Here is a 14,133-nt window from a genome sequence, read left to right on the forward strand (position 1 = left end):
TATATAATATAATATATTATATATATATATATATTAAATAATATAATAGACATATATATAATAGAAATTAAATATGTATAAATAATATAATAGAAACTATATATAAGAAAAACTATATAAACTATATAATAGAAGCTGATGCAAAACTTTCTAAAAATTGAAATTTCGAGGAACTAGCTGCATAAGCTGGGTACAAACTTGAAGATTAAAAATATTTTAAAATTTAAAATTAAATTAAATTAAACAAAAATATTTAAATATTCAAATCCAAAAATGAACTCTTTTGAATCTTTTTATTCTTATTCCTCGATAATATTCTAGGATAATAGTCAAAGATTGAGAAATATTATAGTCATGCGTAAAATAGTGAATAAGGAGGATCAGAGAAGCGTGTATAGATATTGTAAGTAAATTGACACATTTCCATGTATATCGTTATATATTTACAATTTGACAACAAAAAACGTTAAACGTAACAGGTAGCCTCGCCCTCGGCCGGAAAGTATAATCGAGGTATCGTTCTAGGAGAGCGCGAGGCCAGCTAAAGGTCTCACATAAATATAATAATATCCGTCATAATAATTTATTACAATTGTGTAATATGTTGTGTATAATATATATATTTATATATATATATATATTTATAATATGTTATTTAAATTTCTTAAACATCTTTTCTTAATTCTCTCTGGTATATTTTTCTTCTCGTTTTCTCTCTTTCTATCTATCTCTCACACATTTCTCTCCTCTCCTCTCTTTTCTTTTCTCTCATTTTTTATTACTATTACCAACTTTGTCTCTTAATCTTTAATTATATTCGGATTGTCCCGTACTTGATGATGATATCATACAACGCCCACGATATTAAGTTTACGCTTGCGAATCCTTGCTAAAATTTACGTTTGCGGCGAGAAACGACATTATTTTTTTTCGTCGCGTTTACATTTTTCTTTTTTTTACCAAATTTCCATATTAAAAAAAAAAAAAATTAATATTTTGGACACAATCTGGATCGGGATTCGCCGTGTTATAATATATTTTTACATTTCCTTTCCTCATCCTCATTTTATATAAGCAGAAGCTTCTGCTGCCAATTTGAGATTTTTTTCCGCTCTACGAGCTACGGTTTGTTTAATTACAAAAGTACAAGATCCTTCTAGGACGGTAGAATCCTTTAATTACGAGGATCCAAGGATTCAAGGATTTCAGGAATTAACTTAAGCCACTTCGTGACCTCGATCGCCGTATTTTTTTTTCTTTTGCGCAGAAAGCAAGCAAGATGCGCCCTTTGATGTTGCGTTTTATGCGTTTAAAGGTGCACATGTACAAAAATTTCTCCCTTTATATCGGTCTATCGATAAGTCGTTCCTCGCGAAAAGGATTTTGATAATATTCGGCTTTTATCGATCCTTTTCACACATCTTCAAAAACTTATTGTTGATTTAGCGTAAAGAGATTCGTGAGATAATAAAAAAAATAAAAAATTCTTGTCCAGTCAATACGTTAAATTTGCGCGTAATTATAAAATACGTTTAAATAAATATGTTAATTTGTTTTGCGAAATTATTAAATATTTGGAGCAATTATTTTATAAAAGATGAGAAGAGAACTACAGCTTGTGAGCTCTCCTTATTAAATTTGGTAGTCTTGTGGCAGTGTATTACGCTTAACAGATTTACGTTAGTCTTTATTTTACACTTATATATATGTATAATATTTATACAAAAAGAACAGAGACAATCACATGTACCGTGTGTCCGATAAAAATTCAAACTTTGAAAAATCGACGCCACACGGATTCGAATTACGAATCGGATCGCTTTCTGGTGTTTGTTTTGCGCGGAAAAATAACAGGGAAATCGGACTTTAGTCGCAAATAGTATAATACTGAATGTATAAAATTGTATAGTAGCTGTATAATAAAGATAAAACCGGTTTGTAAAATTTTACAAGCATTTAAAAGCAAAGTTTCAGTATAAGAAGATATGTTGAAACGAAAATGAAGGAATTGAAAGAGGTAGATTCATGACGATGGTTTATAATTGTGTGTCCGATCACCTCTTATATGTATATATATATAATATATATAAAACACATATGCGTAGATACGCGTACATGGAGAGGGTACGAAGATCATTCTATGTGCGTATCGTGTATCATAATTCATATGTGCAATACATACCTTTGCGATGAGTTACTTGCGTCGCAAGTATTGTTAATTAGAGCAAACAATAATGAGCGACATTGCTTGCATCGACCATCTTCTTTCTCGCACTTTAGTGATCAATTGACCCTTCTGTCGATGAGTCTGGGTACCCAAAGTAACTTTAAAAATGTGTCGCAACTTTTCTCTGGCCAAAAAACAAAATTCAAAAAGAGCCTTTGTATTTTTAGGAAATCTCCTAAAATATAATATTCGATGCCCAGCAGCTGATATAAAAAAATATCGCAGTTTGGTACTCATACATTGATGAATGCATTGATAGAAGGGTTAATCTTAATGTACTATGACTGAGATTGGATAAAGGATTTGAAAGAGGATTCTATAATTAGACTTTATATATGTAGAAAATATTCTACAAAGGATTAAGAGTCTGACAGTTCGAAGCTTCTGAAAGCTTCAATCAGTCCATTCTCGTCGATAAACAAGCTCGCTCATTACGTTTCGAAAAATCTCTCTCTTTCTTTCTCTCTCACATTCATTCTTCTACGTGACATCACGCGTGAATATCGATACATCAACTGAAGAGGAAATCAGGATTAATAATAAAACGATACGCGGATACAAGTCTTCTTACAAAGTAGCAAACTCTTTGGCGTCCTTATGTGTATATATAAATTCACGTTATGTACAAGGAACATCTAACATCGTAATATGGCTAGTATGTCTTTTTTTACAGGGTGTCTTCATCGCCGTCGAGATTCACATATTGAGCCATTCGTCACTCCTCTCGTCACCTTTAACGACTAGAGATTCTTCATTTATCGACTAAGAATAATTAGCGAAATGCATTCGCGTTTGATTCCTTCGCACGAAATTTGATTAAAGCCTCGATTGATCCAACGTGATCTGTCCGACTTTGCCACATTTCCATTTCTTTCTCCCTTGATGTTCAAACCTCGTAAGAGTTTTTTATCGGTGTCTACCGACTATCGCAGAGTCTCAAGCGAAAAGCGCCGTGAAATATTCTTTACAGCTCTTTTGTTTATCGCGGTTCATTCGATAATAATTATTATAAGATTGAAGATTTTTTTTTTCTTTAAAACTCTTTTATATATATTATATATATATTTTTTTTGCAAACTGTATCCTTATCAATTACTTCGATTGTGTAAAATTATAATTTTAGTAAACTCGAATTTTTTAAGAATTCTATTACTTTGCGCGTCCTGTAGAAATGCACTCTCTAAGTTTTATACAGTAAAACTCGAAAAGAAAAAAAAGAGAAAATTATGACAGGCCTCGTATAACGCGATGGATAATTAATGAATTTTGGGAAAAACTTTGCGCGTTCCCCTTTGTCAACGAACGATCTTTGCCATTTCCACGAACTTTGTACAACCCCATGAGTATCGTGTAAACGCGAAACATTATCCGCGTTATACGAGGGTACATATTGTATACGTATATTTTTCTAATCCGAGAAGAGATTTATGAAGAAATTGCAGGGACAGATTTAAAATCTACGTATTTAATTTGTATTCTGCTGTGGCTCACAGTTTTTCTCTCTCTCTCTCTCTTCTGCGATCTCTCTGCACTTCTAAATTCGTAATAGCGCATTTTGATCGGTATTCTCTCTCTCTCTCTCTCTCTCCCTATCTCTCGTGTTCGGTAGACGCAATCTTGGCTCGATCCCATCCCTCAGCGGTGAGGAATCTCTCCCCAGCACCCCCCTCCGTTCGTCCGCAGCTCACGTTCCCCGGGATATTCTGCGTCGACCCGTCGAAGAGTTGGTAGCCGCTTTAGGGTAGCTGCTACCTACGACAGGCTCGCGGCGAATCTGCCTAGAGCAAGGTCGACGCCGTGAGGACATCTGGGACGACTGGCTTCGGAGGGGGGTCCAAGCATCACACTCGCATCTCGCTCATCGTCGCCTGGGACACGCGACTCGAGACCGTCGCGCTTTGCAGAAGGGGCTGGTTCTCCGGCGGACTCTTCGCCCTGGGTGGCGGAGGAGCCCGGGGAACCGACAAGTGTATAGATCCGTTCGGAGGACCCTGAAAAAGAAATACATGAGAGAGTCAGCTTTTTTGTTAATAAAAATAATTTTCTTAAAATTTTTTTGATAAAACCAGAAAGATTAGGTTAGATTTAAGGAAAAGTTTGCGAAGTTAAAAATTATCCTCGACTTGTATGAAATATCGAGAACTGACAGCGCTATTTTCAGACCTGAAGAAAGTTTCTCGTGATACCTTTCACACAGAGAATTTCAATTCGCATAATTCTATTAAGAAAGTTTCCGGGAAATTTGAGAAGCGGTCAGATACAATATATGCAGGATGGCAGAGCCGGGGGGTCCATACTTTACGATCATAATTCCGATTATGTTATGCCTTAGCAAGGTATTAAATCTCTGAGCTGGGAAAGTTTGAAAGACCTCGCGCAACAAACTTTATTAGAGAAACAATATTACGTGTAAAAGTTATTACGCGACGAGACTTATTGTTTTGTCACGTGTGTTACATATTTCTCTTTCTCTTTCTCTATAATATAAATCTTTATGAAGTATAGATAAGAAAAAGATTTAAGACATTAGATATCTATTATTCTAAAATTTATTTGCGTTCTATTAGCTATTTGTGGATTTTAATGTAACAAAAGAAATATTGGAATAAATAATTACAACAATTATATATCCTTTTTTTTTTAAATTGCGGGACGAAAAATAAAATTCAAGTTACTTACTTGAGTTTGCGTGTTCATATCTTGAATGACTGAAGCTCGGGGAAGAGTGGCATGTTGTTGCTGCTGATGTTTCTGGTAATGATGCTGATGAGGCAGTGTATGAGTTCCTGGGCCTTGGAAAGGAGCGCCCGGATCGTTAGGAGGTCCTTTCATTACATTTCTGTAACAATAGAAATATATCTGTAGAACTTGCGGCGTACAAAGATAAGCATAATTATAGAAATGTAATGAAATATTATCATATAATTTATTGTTAGTTACAAAAAGTCAACAAAAATTGTATATAATTATTGCACTGATAAATAATCGATACGTGTAAAGATATATAATTAGTACAGCCTTAAATAAATAACGTTTCGATACCTTCTCAACATTTCATTCTCAACGTCGACGATCACTTGGCCTCCTCCGGCGTAATGGGAATGCGGGGGTGGCGGTTGTTTCAGTTCGGTGAAACCGCGAGGACCGCATTGTTGGCTCAACATTTGTTGCTGCTGAAGGCTCTTAACCTCGAGCCGCGTTTTGTCTCTTTGATAATAGACACCCGCGAATATCAGGACGTTCAGGATCAGCAGGCTGCAGCCGATCGCAATTGTCACGCTTAAAGCCGTCGAATATGCCGCATAACTGCACACGTAAGCAATTTTTCAGATAAACATCTATCGCTAAATAAAACTGCCTGGTATTTCATTCCTTTTCCAAGAATATAAAATTTGAAATGTACCCTTTAACCCTTCTGTCAATGAACGGGTACCCGGGTACCCAAAGAAACTTCAAATGTAAGGAAAAAGATATTCAGCAGATATAAAGAGTAATATGTTAATGAAATGAAAATGAAAAAAAGATTAAATAATTTTTTTTGCTATTGAAATATAATAGAAATTGTAATAATTTTATTTTAGTGGCAAGTCTTTTCGGAAACTGTCAAGTACTGAATTTTCACGATCGAAACTTTGATTGCGAGATGACGCTTCATCATCTCGTGACAATTTCTCACGAGTAAAATTATATTAAATTAATACAGGTCTCTCTCTGAACAATCTTGCATAGTCGAAACTATTATATAAACTTTGGGCAAACTTGCGATATTATCTCGAAGGATGGATAATTACCCAGCTGCGTCCAGGCTGGCCAAGGTGTCGGTGCTGGCGTTATGGACGTTCTGAAGATTGGTGCCCGGGATAAGGCTGACGCACGTCGTGATGCTGTAATCCGTCGTGGTCGGCGGATCCGTGCTAAGGTTCTTCCTCTTGAATTCCTCGCTGATCCTGCTGAGAGGATCCGGTCTCACGGAGCCGTCGTACAGACTGGGGTCGCTATGGCCACGGAACAAGTTGTGTCTGGAATCGACATCCTCCATTCCGGCACGATGAAGCTCCGGGACGAGACGCAGCCAGACCGACAGCTGATGCGCTCTGTAGTGATTTTTCATCTTCGGCTTCATTCCTGCAACCACGTCATATGCAGGTTTCATATGCAGGATAAATAAAATTATGTAACATTTTCATTTAACTAGACTTTTTTTCTAAGAAGAAGATAGAGAGAGAAAAGTTCTCAGGAAACAAAATAAAAATGTTAAACAATGTTTTTATAAATTATTAAATACTATGATTCTTAATAATAATATTCTTATGAATTCTATTAATTATAATGCGCTCTGTACTGATTTTCATTTTCGGTTATATTCCTGCAATAATTATCATTCAGTGTTTCATATACAGAATAAATAAAATTATTATTTTAATTTTTATAATTAGAAATTTTTTCTAAGGAAAAGATAAACAGAGAGAGAGAACAGTTTTTATCTCCAGAAACAAAGATAAAAATATTAAACAATGGTTTTATAAATTATTAAATAATATAATTTTTAATAAAATTCTTTTAACAAAAGTATAACACACTTATAATTTAAATATTTATAATTATATATTAATAAATTATTTACTTTAGAAAATCCTCTGTGTTTATTTGTATATTTATATTTAATATAGGCTTGACACAAATTATATTAATTACACAAATTGTATTAATATTATATATAATGTAGGCATCGCACAGACACACATACATATTCTTATTTTATAAATATATAGGGAGTAAAAGAATTGAAGTGCCAGTGAAATGATACATTAGCGACAAGCTGAATATCGCAAGTAATCCTGCGCGGAGTCTCGAGTTTTGCACGATAATCTATTTCCGATGGCTTTGGATGCAGCTGCAGCTCCAGGGTTGATCTTGTTACAATGAGACGGGGCATACAACTAGCTCGACATTGCCAAATTGCATTTTTTATAGTCGTAGACCGATAAAAAGGGGGGAAAAATTCTTTCTCAAAAATTTCAACGAGAGACATTCGTGTTTCTACATAATTTACACAAATTAGATTTTTTGACTTTAATTTTGAAACAAATTTCCAAAAGCGATCCTAATACATATATGTATAATATATATACTGAGAGAATTTTCTCATAGAATTTACCTTGAAAATCATGGTAATTGTGAGACGATATGGTATGGAAAGAATTTTATGAGAATTTCTCTGATTAATATATTTATCACCATAAAAATAATAATATCTATTACAATAAAATATAAAACATTTTTGATTAATTTTACTAAACTTAATTTTACTAATTATTTATTTAAATTATTTACTAATTATTTACTAAAGATTCATTTTACTAATAGTAAAATTAATCAAACATATTTTATATTTTATTGTAATAGATATTATTATTTTTATTGTTACACTATCGGATCTATCTCTGATTATTTTTTTATCTTTTATCATTCGTCCATGAATTATTCCATCGCTTTTGACTTGTTCGCCGGAACTCGGGGTAAACTTATTTCAGAATTTCGGAGTTCGCTGATGCGTTCTCGCGCGAACGGGCAAAAAGAGGAATATCTCCGGCTTCCTCTGGAACCACCGAGAGGGGATCTCATATACAGTTTATTTGCTTACGCGTGTATTTCGCTGATTCCGGCATGCGCGCGCTTGTTTTGCCGTCGCTGTTTCCGTCGTAAGAGACGCAAAACTCTTTGGAGCGCGCCGAATCCCGCGCGCAGAAGTCCTCAAAGGAATCCACTTTGATTCACGGTTCGCGGCAGCTCGTTTAATATTCGCGGATCCTTTGAAAAGGATACGACCTTGCTACCGCTGTGTGTGTAAGAGCCGCGCCCTCATGTGCATCGTTCGATTACAGAACGGGAGAAATATGGATAGCATCCTACCAATGAGCGGAATTTGCTCGACCACTTTTCCGCGTCTCGTTCGCGCGTTAAATATTAGATATAGAAATGCCTGTATCACAGAGCAAAGTTATTGTGTCATCGAGTTAAGGATTAATCCGATCTGTCAAAATTTAATTTTATGCGCGCAAAATTTATTATTAATTTTTTAATTAATTTATTTAGTTATATACAATTAATTATATATATACAAAATAATATATATAATAATATAAAATAATAAAAAATAATATAGCAATGTAAAGTAAAAAAATATATAATATAAAGTGAAAAAATAATATAAAATAATATATATATAACAAAACTATATATGTAAAAGATATATAATAATATTATATTTTTCTGAATGCAAGCAAGCATTGTAGATTGTTGGATAATGAGACGGAAAAAACAAAATAACAAGAAAAAAAAACCATCACTCTCTTACTAATGTTAGCTTTTATTTATAGCAAGAATTCCATGTGAAACGACTATTCTATTTGAACGACAACGTGGATTAAACTAGACTAGACAATGTAAGATAAATGTCTAACAGACCGTAAATGTCTTCGAGGAAAAATGATAAATTAATTCTGAACTTATTTTTCTCTACGGATAATAACATTGACCTAAATCAAGCTGATTGTTCCAAATGCTCTCCTATATATACCGAATTTTAATCTTTTTATATACCATCATTTTCGAAATGGAATAATCGATTTTACCATCTCGGAGCAAATTCGGGCAACAAATATAGCGTATGATTACTCAAGGCAATTTCTTTTTATGTAATATCAAATTTTAATAATTATTTGATTTGTCAATTCAATATTCCTCTGTAAGAAAAAAATTTTTAACTTATATCTATTACGAAATTTTAATAATTTTTGGATCTTCCAAGTCGATATTTCTCTGTAAGAAAAAAAACTTCAAACTTATGTATCACCAAATTTTCATAATCTTTTGATCTTCCAAACTAAATCTTTCTTTGTAAATAAAAAAAAAAATTGATTTCGAACTGTCGATCGTTTCCCCACACTCTGTATGTGCGGATCGAGGTAAACCAAACACGAAAAGGAGGTAAAGGAAGAGAGAAAGATCGCCGGGAACGTAACGTTGAATCTTTTAGTTTGATTAGAGGGATCGATTCTCCTTCATTCACATGGCGAGCTCGAACGAGTCGTCCGGTGGACGTTCATGAATTTTTACACAACCGTTGGTTCGCCATCGTATATTCCGGATTACCGTCGTGCGCGAGCTTTTTATTGACTGTTACGTGAAGACTTCCAAAGTCGTTGAGCAGAATCTTACCAAAAGGGCTATTTTATATCTCAATAACCATATATTGCTTATCGTATCATATCGTATAAATATCATATCGTGATAAATGATAATCATATAATGCATATCGTAATAATCAGCAAGAGGTATTTTTAGTTTATAACAATTAAATCTTTAGTAAGAGACTGGATAATAAAAATCAGACCCGAAAATTAAGCGTCATAAATTTGTTTTTAAATTCTCCTCTATTTAATTCGTCAAATTAAAAAAATTTATTAGCCCGTTTTCCACATAAATGTGTATTTATATATCAGAGAAAAATATTCAACCTAAATTTACATAATTATTATACCAGAGAAAAATATTTCAAACTAAATTTTTATGAATGATGTAAAAAAATTTAGTTGCAATATTTTTCTCTCTTTTATGTTTTATTAATTTAATCACAATAAGCAAAATATATACATACATATCGAAATTCTACAACAAGCTCTATTATCATATGTACGAGATACATCAAGTACAGCTTTACATATTCGACGTTCAGTGATAATACGCGGTACAATGTTTGCAGCGAATTGCGATTCTGAGATAGAAATTCTGCGTATAGAGATTTCATTTCGGTAATCCGATTAGTATTGTAGCTCGTTAGCTGCCGATGCCGAAGAGGCGCATTGTAATATGAAACATATGTGAATTCCTCGCGCGCAAAATTCCACTTAAACGCGAAATGATTTACTAACAATCCTTTTGAAACGTTTGTTAGCTTGATTTTTCTCGGGATTGTAGTGCAAAGTACTCGAAGAAGAAGCAACATATGATATTGCAGCGGACATTCATTATCACCGAAATAAGCGCATGTAGTTGTCGGAAATTTATTTTAAAAAATTTAAAAAGAGATGTTAATTTTTACTTCATTTATGACATATAAAGATGAGTGTGTCATACCTGAAATATTTGTTGGTTTGTGCTCGGAATCGATGATAATAATGAAAAGATAATGCGTGACACAGCTCTAAACTCTATTTATAGCACTATAAACATTTTAAATGATATATAAACTTTTAACCAGGCCCGAGTTTCTTTTTCTTTACCAATTTTTCTTGAAAATAATAAAGTTAGAAAATAAATAATTAATCTGCGTTCAAAAAATTCATTAATTTATTGTTATAGAATTCCTTTTTCTCGATGATACGAGTGAGACAGAAACGTATAAATACCTTCGGTCAATGTATCGATTAGTATCTTGTAGTGTATTATAGAGTGTACTATAGAGAGTATATTTGATATCGAATTATCAATAACATTGTTGCTCTATTAAAGATAAGTATACCGAGGATATATAACCCGAGGGGGTTGATTTATACATGCGGTTCAAATACATGGAAAAAGTGGCGGGAAATTATTGCGTGGGTGGAGCCTTCCATCAAAGAGAAACCGCTGGAATTCGAATCGAAAAATCGTCCATGCCAAACTAGTCGATTCTTTATACCTTTGTTCGTTTTTTCAAGTCCATAAATTCGTGATTTTTATGGTATAAATATCGCAATAATCACACATGTAAATTATGATTCAGTGCATAAGAATAGTTTAATAAAGATACATATTATATAAAATTTTTAAAATCTTTAGTTGATTATTGAAAATAATATAAACAATATCGCCGTGGAAAAAATTGTTTAAAAAATATATTTTTGTTTAAAACAAGTAATTCTTTAAATTTTTTAAAATTTTTATTAAATTTTCTTTAAATTTTCTTAAATGTTCTTCAAATAATTAATAAATTTTCATTTAAAACTATTAACTGTACCAAAAGAACATCAATAATTTTACGATTGCAATATTTTATTTTTATGCAGTGATGCTGGTTAGCGATAGTGTGATAGAAGCAACGATTTTGGTTGGAGAAAACGGATAATCTTGCATCTCTTTTTTTTTCTCGAAAATGCAGACGTCGCTTAAGATTTTTCTGTGGCCTCTCTCCGATAAGCTCCCACGAACTTTTCTCTTGATAGCATCTGTTGGCATTGGCAAAGTGTTTTCCAATGAAGACTTTTTATGATGCATGCCCTGCTACGTATATATTTAGGTCAATCAGGAGAGCTAGCTTACATATAGACTTATCTGAATAACATATCATATTGCTCTATCAGAAACAAAGATTTATTCAATGCAATTCTCTTGACAGATCATTTTTCAATTCGTTCTTTCTCTCTATTTACATTTTTATTGTTTGAATTGTAATATTTGGCGAATTTTTGAGGTTGATAATCTATATTTCTTTTTAATTTCAGTTTCTATTCAATTTTATTACAAGCTTATCTTAAAGTTGCATTTTAAAAGTATTCAAGTATATTTTTTCCCATTCAAATTTGTATAAATAATTTGAAAGAGAGACGGACGTTCTAAAATTGATAAATTAATAGATTCTTTTCTGAGACCTCTCTCTCGAAATTATTCATCCTCAGACTTTAATTTCTAGGATTCTGAGCAAATTTCCAGGAATCTGCGATCCTTGCTCCTATAGGATGCAGGATTTGATCCAATAAAGGCAAAGAAATGTGTTAAACGTGTGTTTGTAAAAATAGCGGTGTATTGCGATGCGCGTCACGTTTCGCAAGAGCAATCCTGGCCAGGATATCTGTCCTCCAGTGACCCGATTCCGAGTCCACGATCGAGAGGGAAGCAGAGGAAGAAGCTTCGAGAATCGATCGCGACCGACGTCACCGTGAGTTTATTTCAATTTTCAATCTAATAAGAAATTCTTTCGCGACTATTTCTCAAACCGCCTCGTCGTCCCCCACCCTCTCTCTCTCCCCCCCTTCCTCTTTTCCACCTCCTTCCGGCGCCTTTTTACGCGCGGTAGATTTGTCTCTCGATCTTTTTCAGCGACCTCCTACGTCTTCGCTATCTCGTGGCACCAGCGTAGCACTCCTTCCGCTATATTTCCCTCATGGAGCTTCCCTATCGCTCACTCCCCCCTTCGTCCCCCTTTTCATCCACCCTCAACCTCTAACCTCGCTCTCTCTCGCCATATCGTTGTAGATTCTCTCCCCCTGTACCTTTTATAGAACTTATCTCCGCTATCTGCTACGGTTACCTTCGTCCACGTAGCGATACTCCCTTCTGGCCCCCCTTTCTTCCCCCCTTTCCTTTCGCTCATTTGTTCCGCAAAATTCTCTGGAAAAGCGACGATGTCCCCGATATAAACGCAACCCGCGGGCGATGATTATTTTACGATCGACAACCGAGGCGTCTGGTCCCCTCTCTACTTTATATCTTAGATCTTATTATATGCTAGATAGATGAAGTTGTCGCTTCACTCTCAAGCTGACCTCAAAGAATATCTTCTTGAAAAAAGAAGTAAAAGCGACCATCGCTTTGATCGCATTATTTTATTAAGGGAGTCTGTCTCTCTGTCTCCCTATTGCTGTAAAATCTGAGAAGTCTGAGACACTCGATACGTTTAGTCACTCTGTATTAAGGATATCGACAGAGATCTTTGTAATTTACAATAAATTAAAATAATGAGATAAACAAAATTAAAATAAAATACAAAATAACATATAAAATAACCGTAAAATACAAAATAACCGTAAAATAAAATACAACTATATAGAAAGATACTTTGTCTCTAATCTAACATATATATGTTTATTTACTCTATATTGATAGGAATAGCGACAAGAATCTTGGTGTCAATTCACAATAAAATAAAATTATACAATAAACAATAATAAAATAAAATACAAAATAAACTAAAATACAAAACAATAAAATAAATTACAAAAATATAGAAACTCTTTATTTTTAATTTAAAATATACTATTTACGATACTTAACAAATGAGCAATAAATCTATATATTTAATTTAATTATTAGAATATTTTTCTCTCCGTAAGGAATTTAAAACTTAATCTTTCTCAAAAAAAACGCAAAAAGTTTGAAATTCCTCTCGCCCTTTTTATTTCGCCATCAATCAATTAGAGAAAAATAATGAGAGACGAAAACTATTTCTTGAAATTATCAGTGAATTAGGAAACTCTTCTTGAAACATAAAATTCGAATATCTGACGAGGTCAGGGAGAATCGGGACAAAGAATAGAGGGAGGGTTATCTGTCGCCAACTTGCCATTATTTTTTTTCTTTTTAATGATGTTTACTTCCATCTCTGATTCATTAAGCAGCCCGTTAACGTCATACATATTTTGCTCTGCTCCCTTTTCTACATCCATGTCATTCTCCATCCCTTGTCGATCTCGCGCATTCGCCTTTCCTTGCTCCTGCTTTCGTTCTCACACTTCGTCGGAGCGAAGCTCCTCAACGGGACACGTTCGCATCCTTGTAATCGGAGGCTACACCACCGAATTCGATACACCGATCACGCTTCTGTCGTCGACAAGGAATCCCATTTCCTGCACACGCGAGCCCCACCTTTCCAAGAAAAACTTTCCCATATCCTGTCGGTGCTCCGCTGAAAGAGATCTTCGTTATTTAACACATGTTGAAAGGACACGAGCTTCAGAGATTTTTTTCGGTCAGTTGTTTTTTTTATCATTTATTATACACGAATAATAACAAGAGATAATTATATATCAATGAAATATACTGACGCTTATATATTTGTAATTTTTTTTTTTTTTTATATATATAATTTAGAATCTAAAATTTTAAAACTAAATATTTAAATAAAAAAGATATAAGGAATAATTATT

The 14,133-nt window shown here is 33.7% G+C and overlaps 1 protein-coding gene across 2 annotated transcripts in view; it reads right to left on the minus strand.

Moving 5' to 3' along the window:
• Positions 1-404: 404 nt before the first annotated feature.
• Nlg-4 (neuroligin 4) overlaps positions 405-14,133 on the minus strand; it is a 271,493-nt gene continuing 257,764 nt past the window's right edge. For both annotated transcript variants that reach the window (XM_083054024.1, XM_083054023.1), the window contains exons 11-14: positions 6,019-6,352; positions 5,270-5,533; positions 4,907-5,066; positions 405-4,218 (exon numbers count right to left, since the gene is read on the minus strand). In XM_083054024.1, coding sequence (XP_082910150.1) covers positions 4,069-4,218; positions 4,907-5,066; positions 5,270-5,533; positions 6,019-6,352 — 908 coding nt within the window. In that variant the 3' untranslated portion in view covers positions 405-4,068. The remainder of the gene's footprint in view (positions 4,219-4,906; positions 5,067-5,269; positions 5,534-6,018; positions 6,353-14,133) is intronic.

Source organism: Prenolepis imparis, unplaced genomic scaffold, assembly GCF_030444845.1.
Source record: "Prenolepis imparis isolate NDT839.2.m4 unplaced genomic scaffold, iyPreImpa1.0 SCAF_14, whole genome shotgun sequence".
In the NCBI taxonomy this organism is placed as follows: domain Eukaryota; kingdom Metazoa; phylum Arthropoda; class Insecta; order Hymenoptera; family Formicidae; genus Prenolepis; species Prenolepis imparis.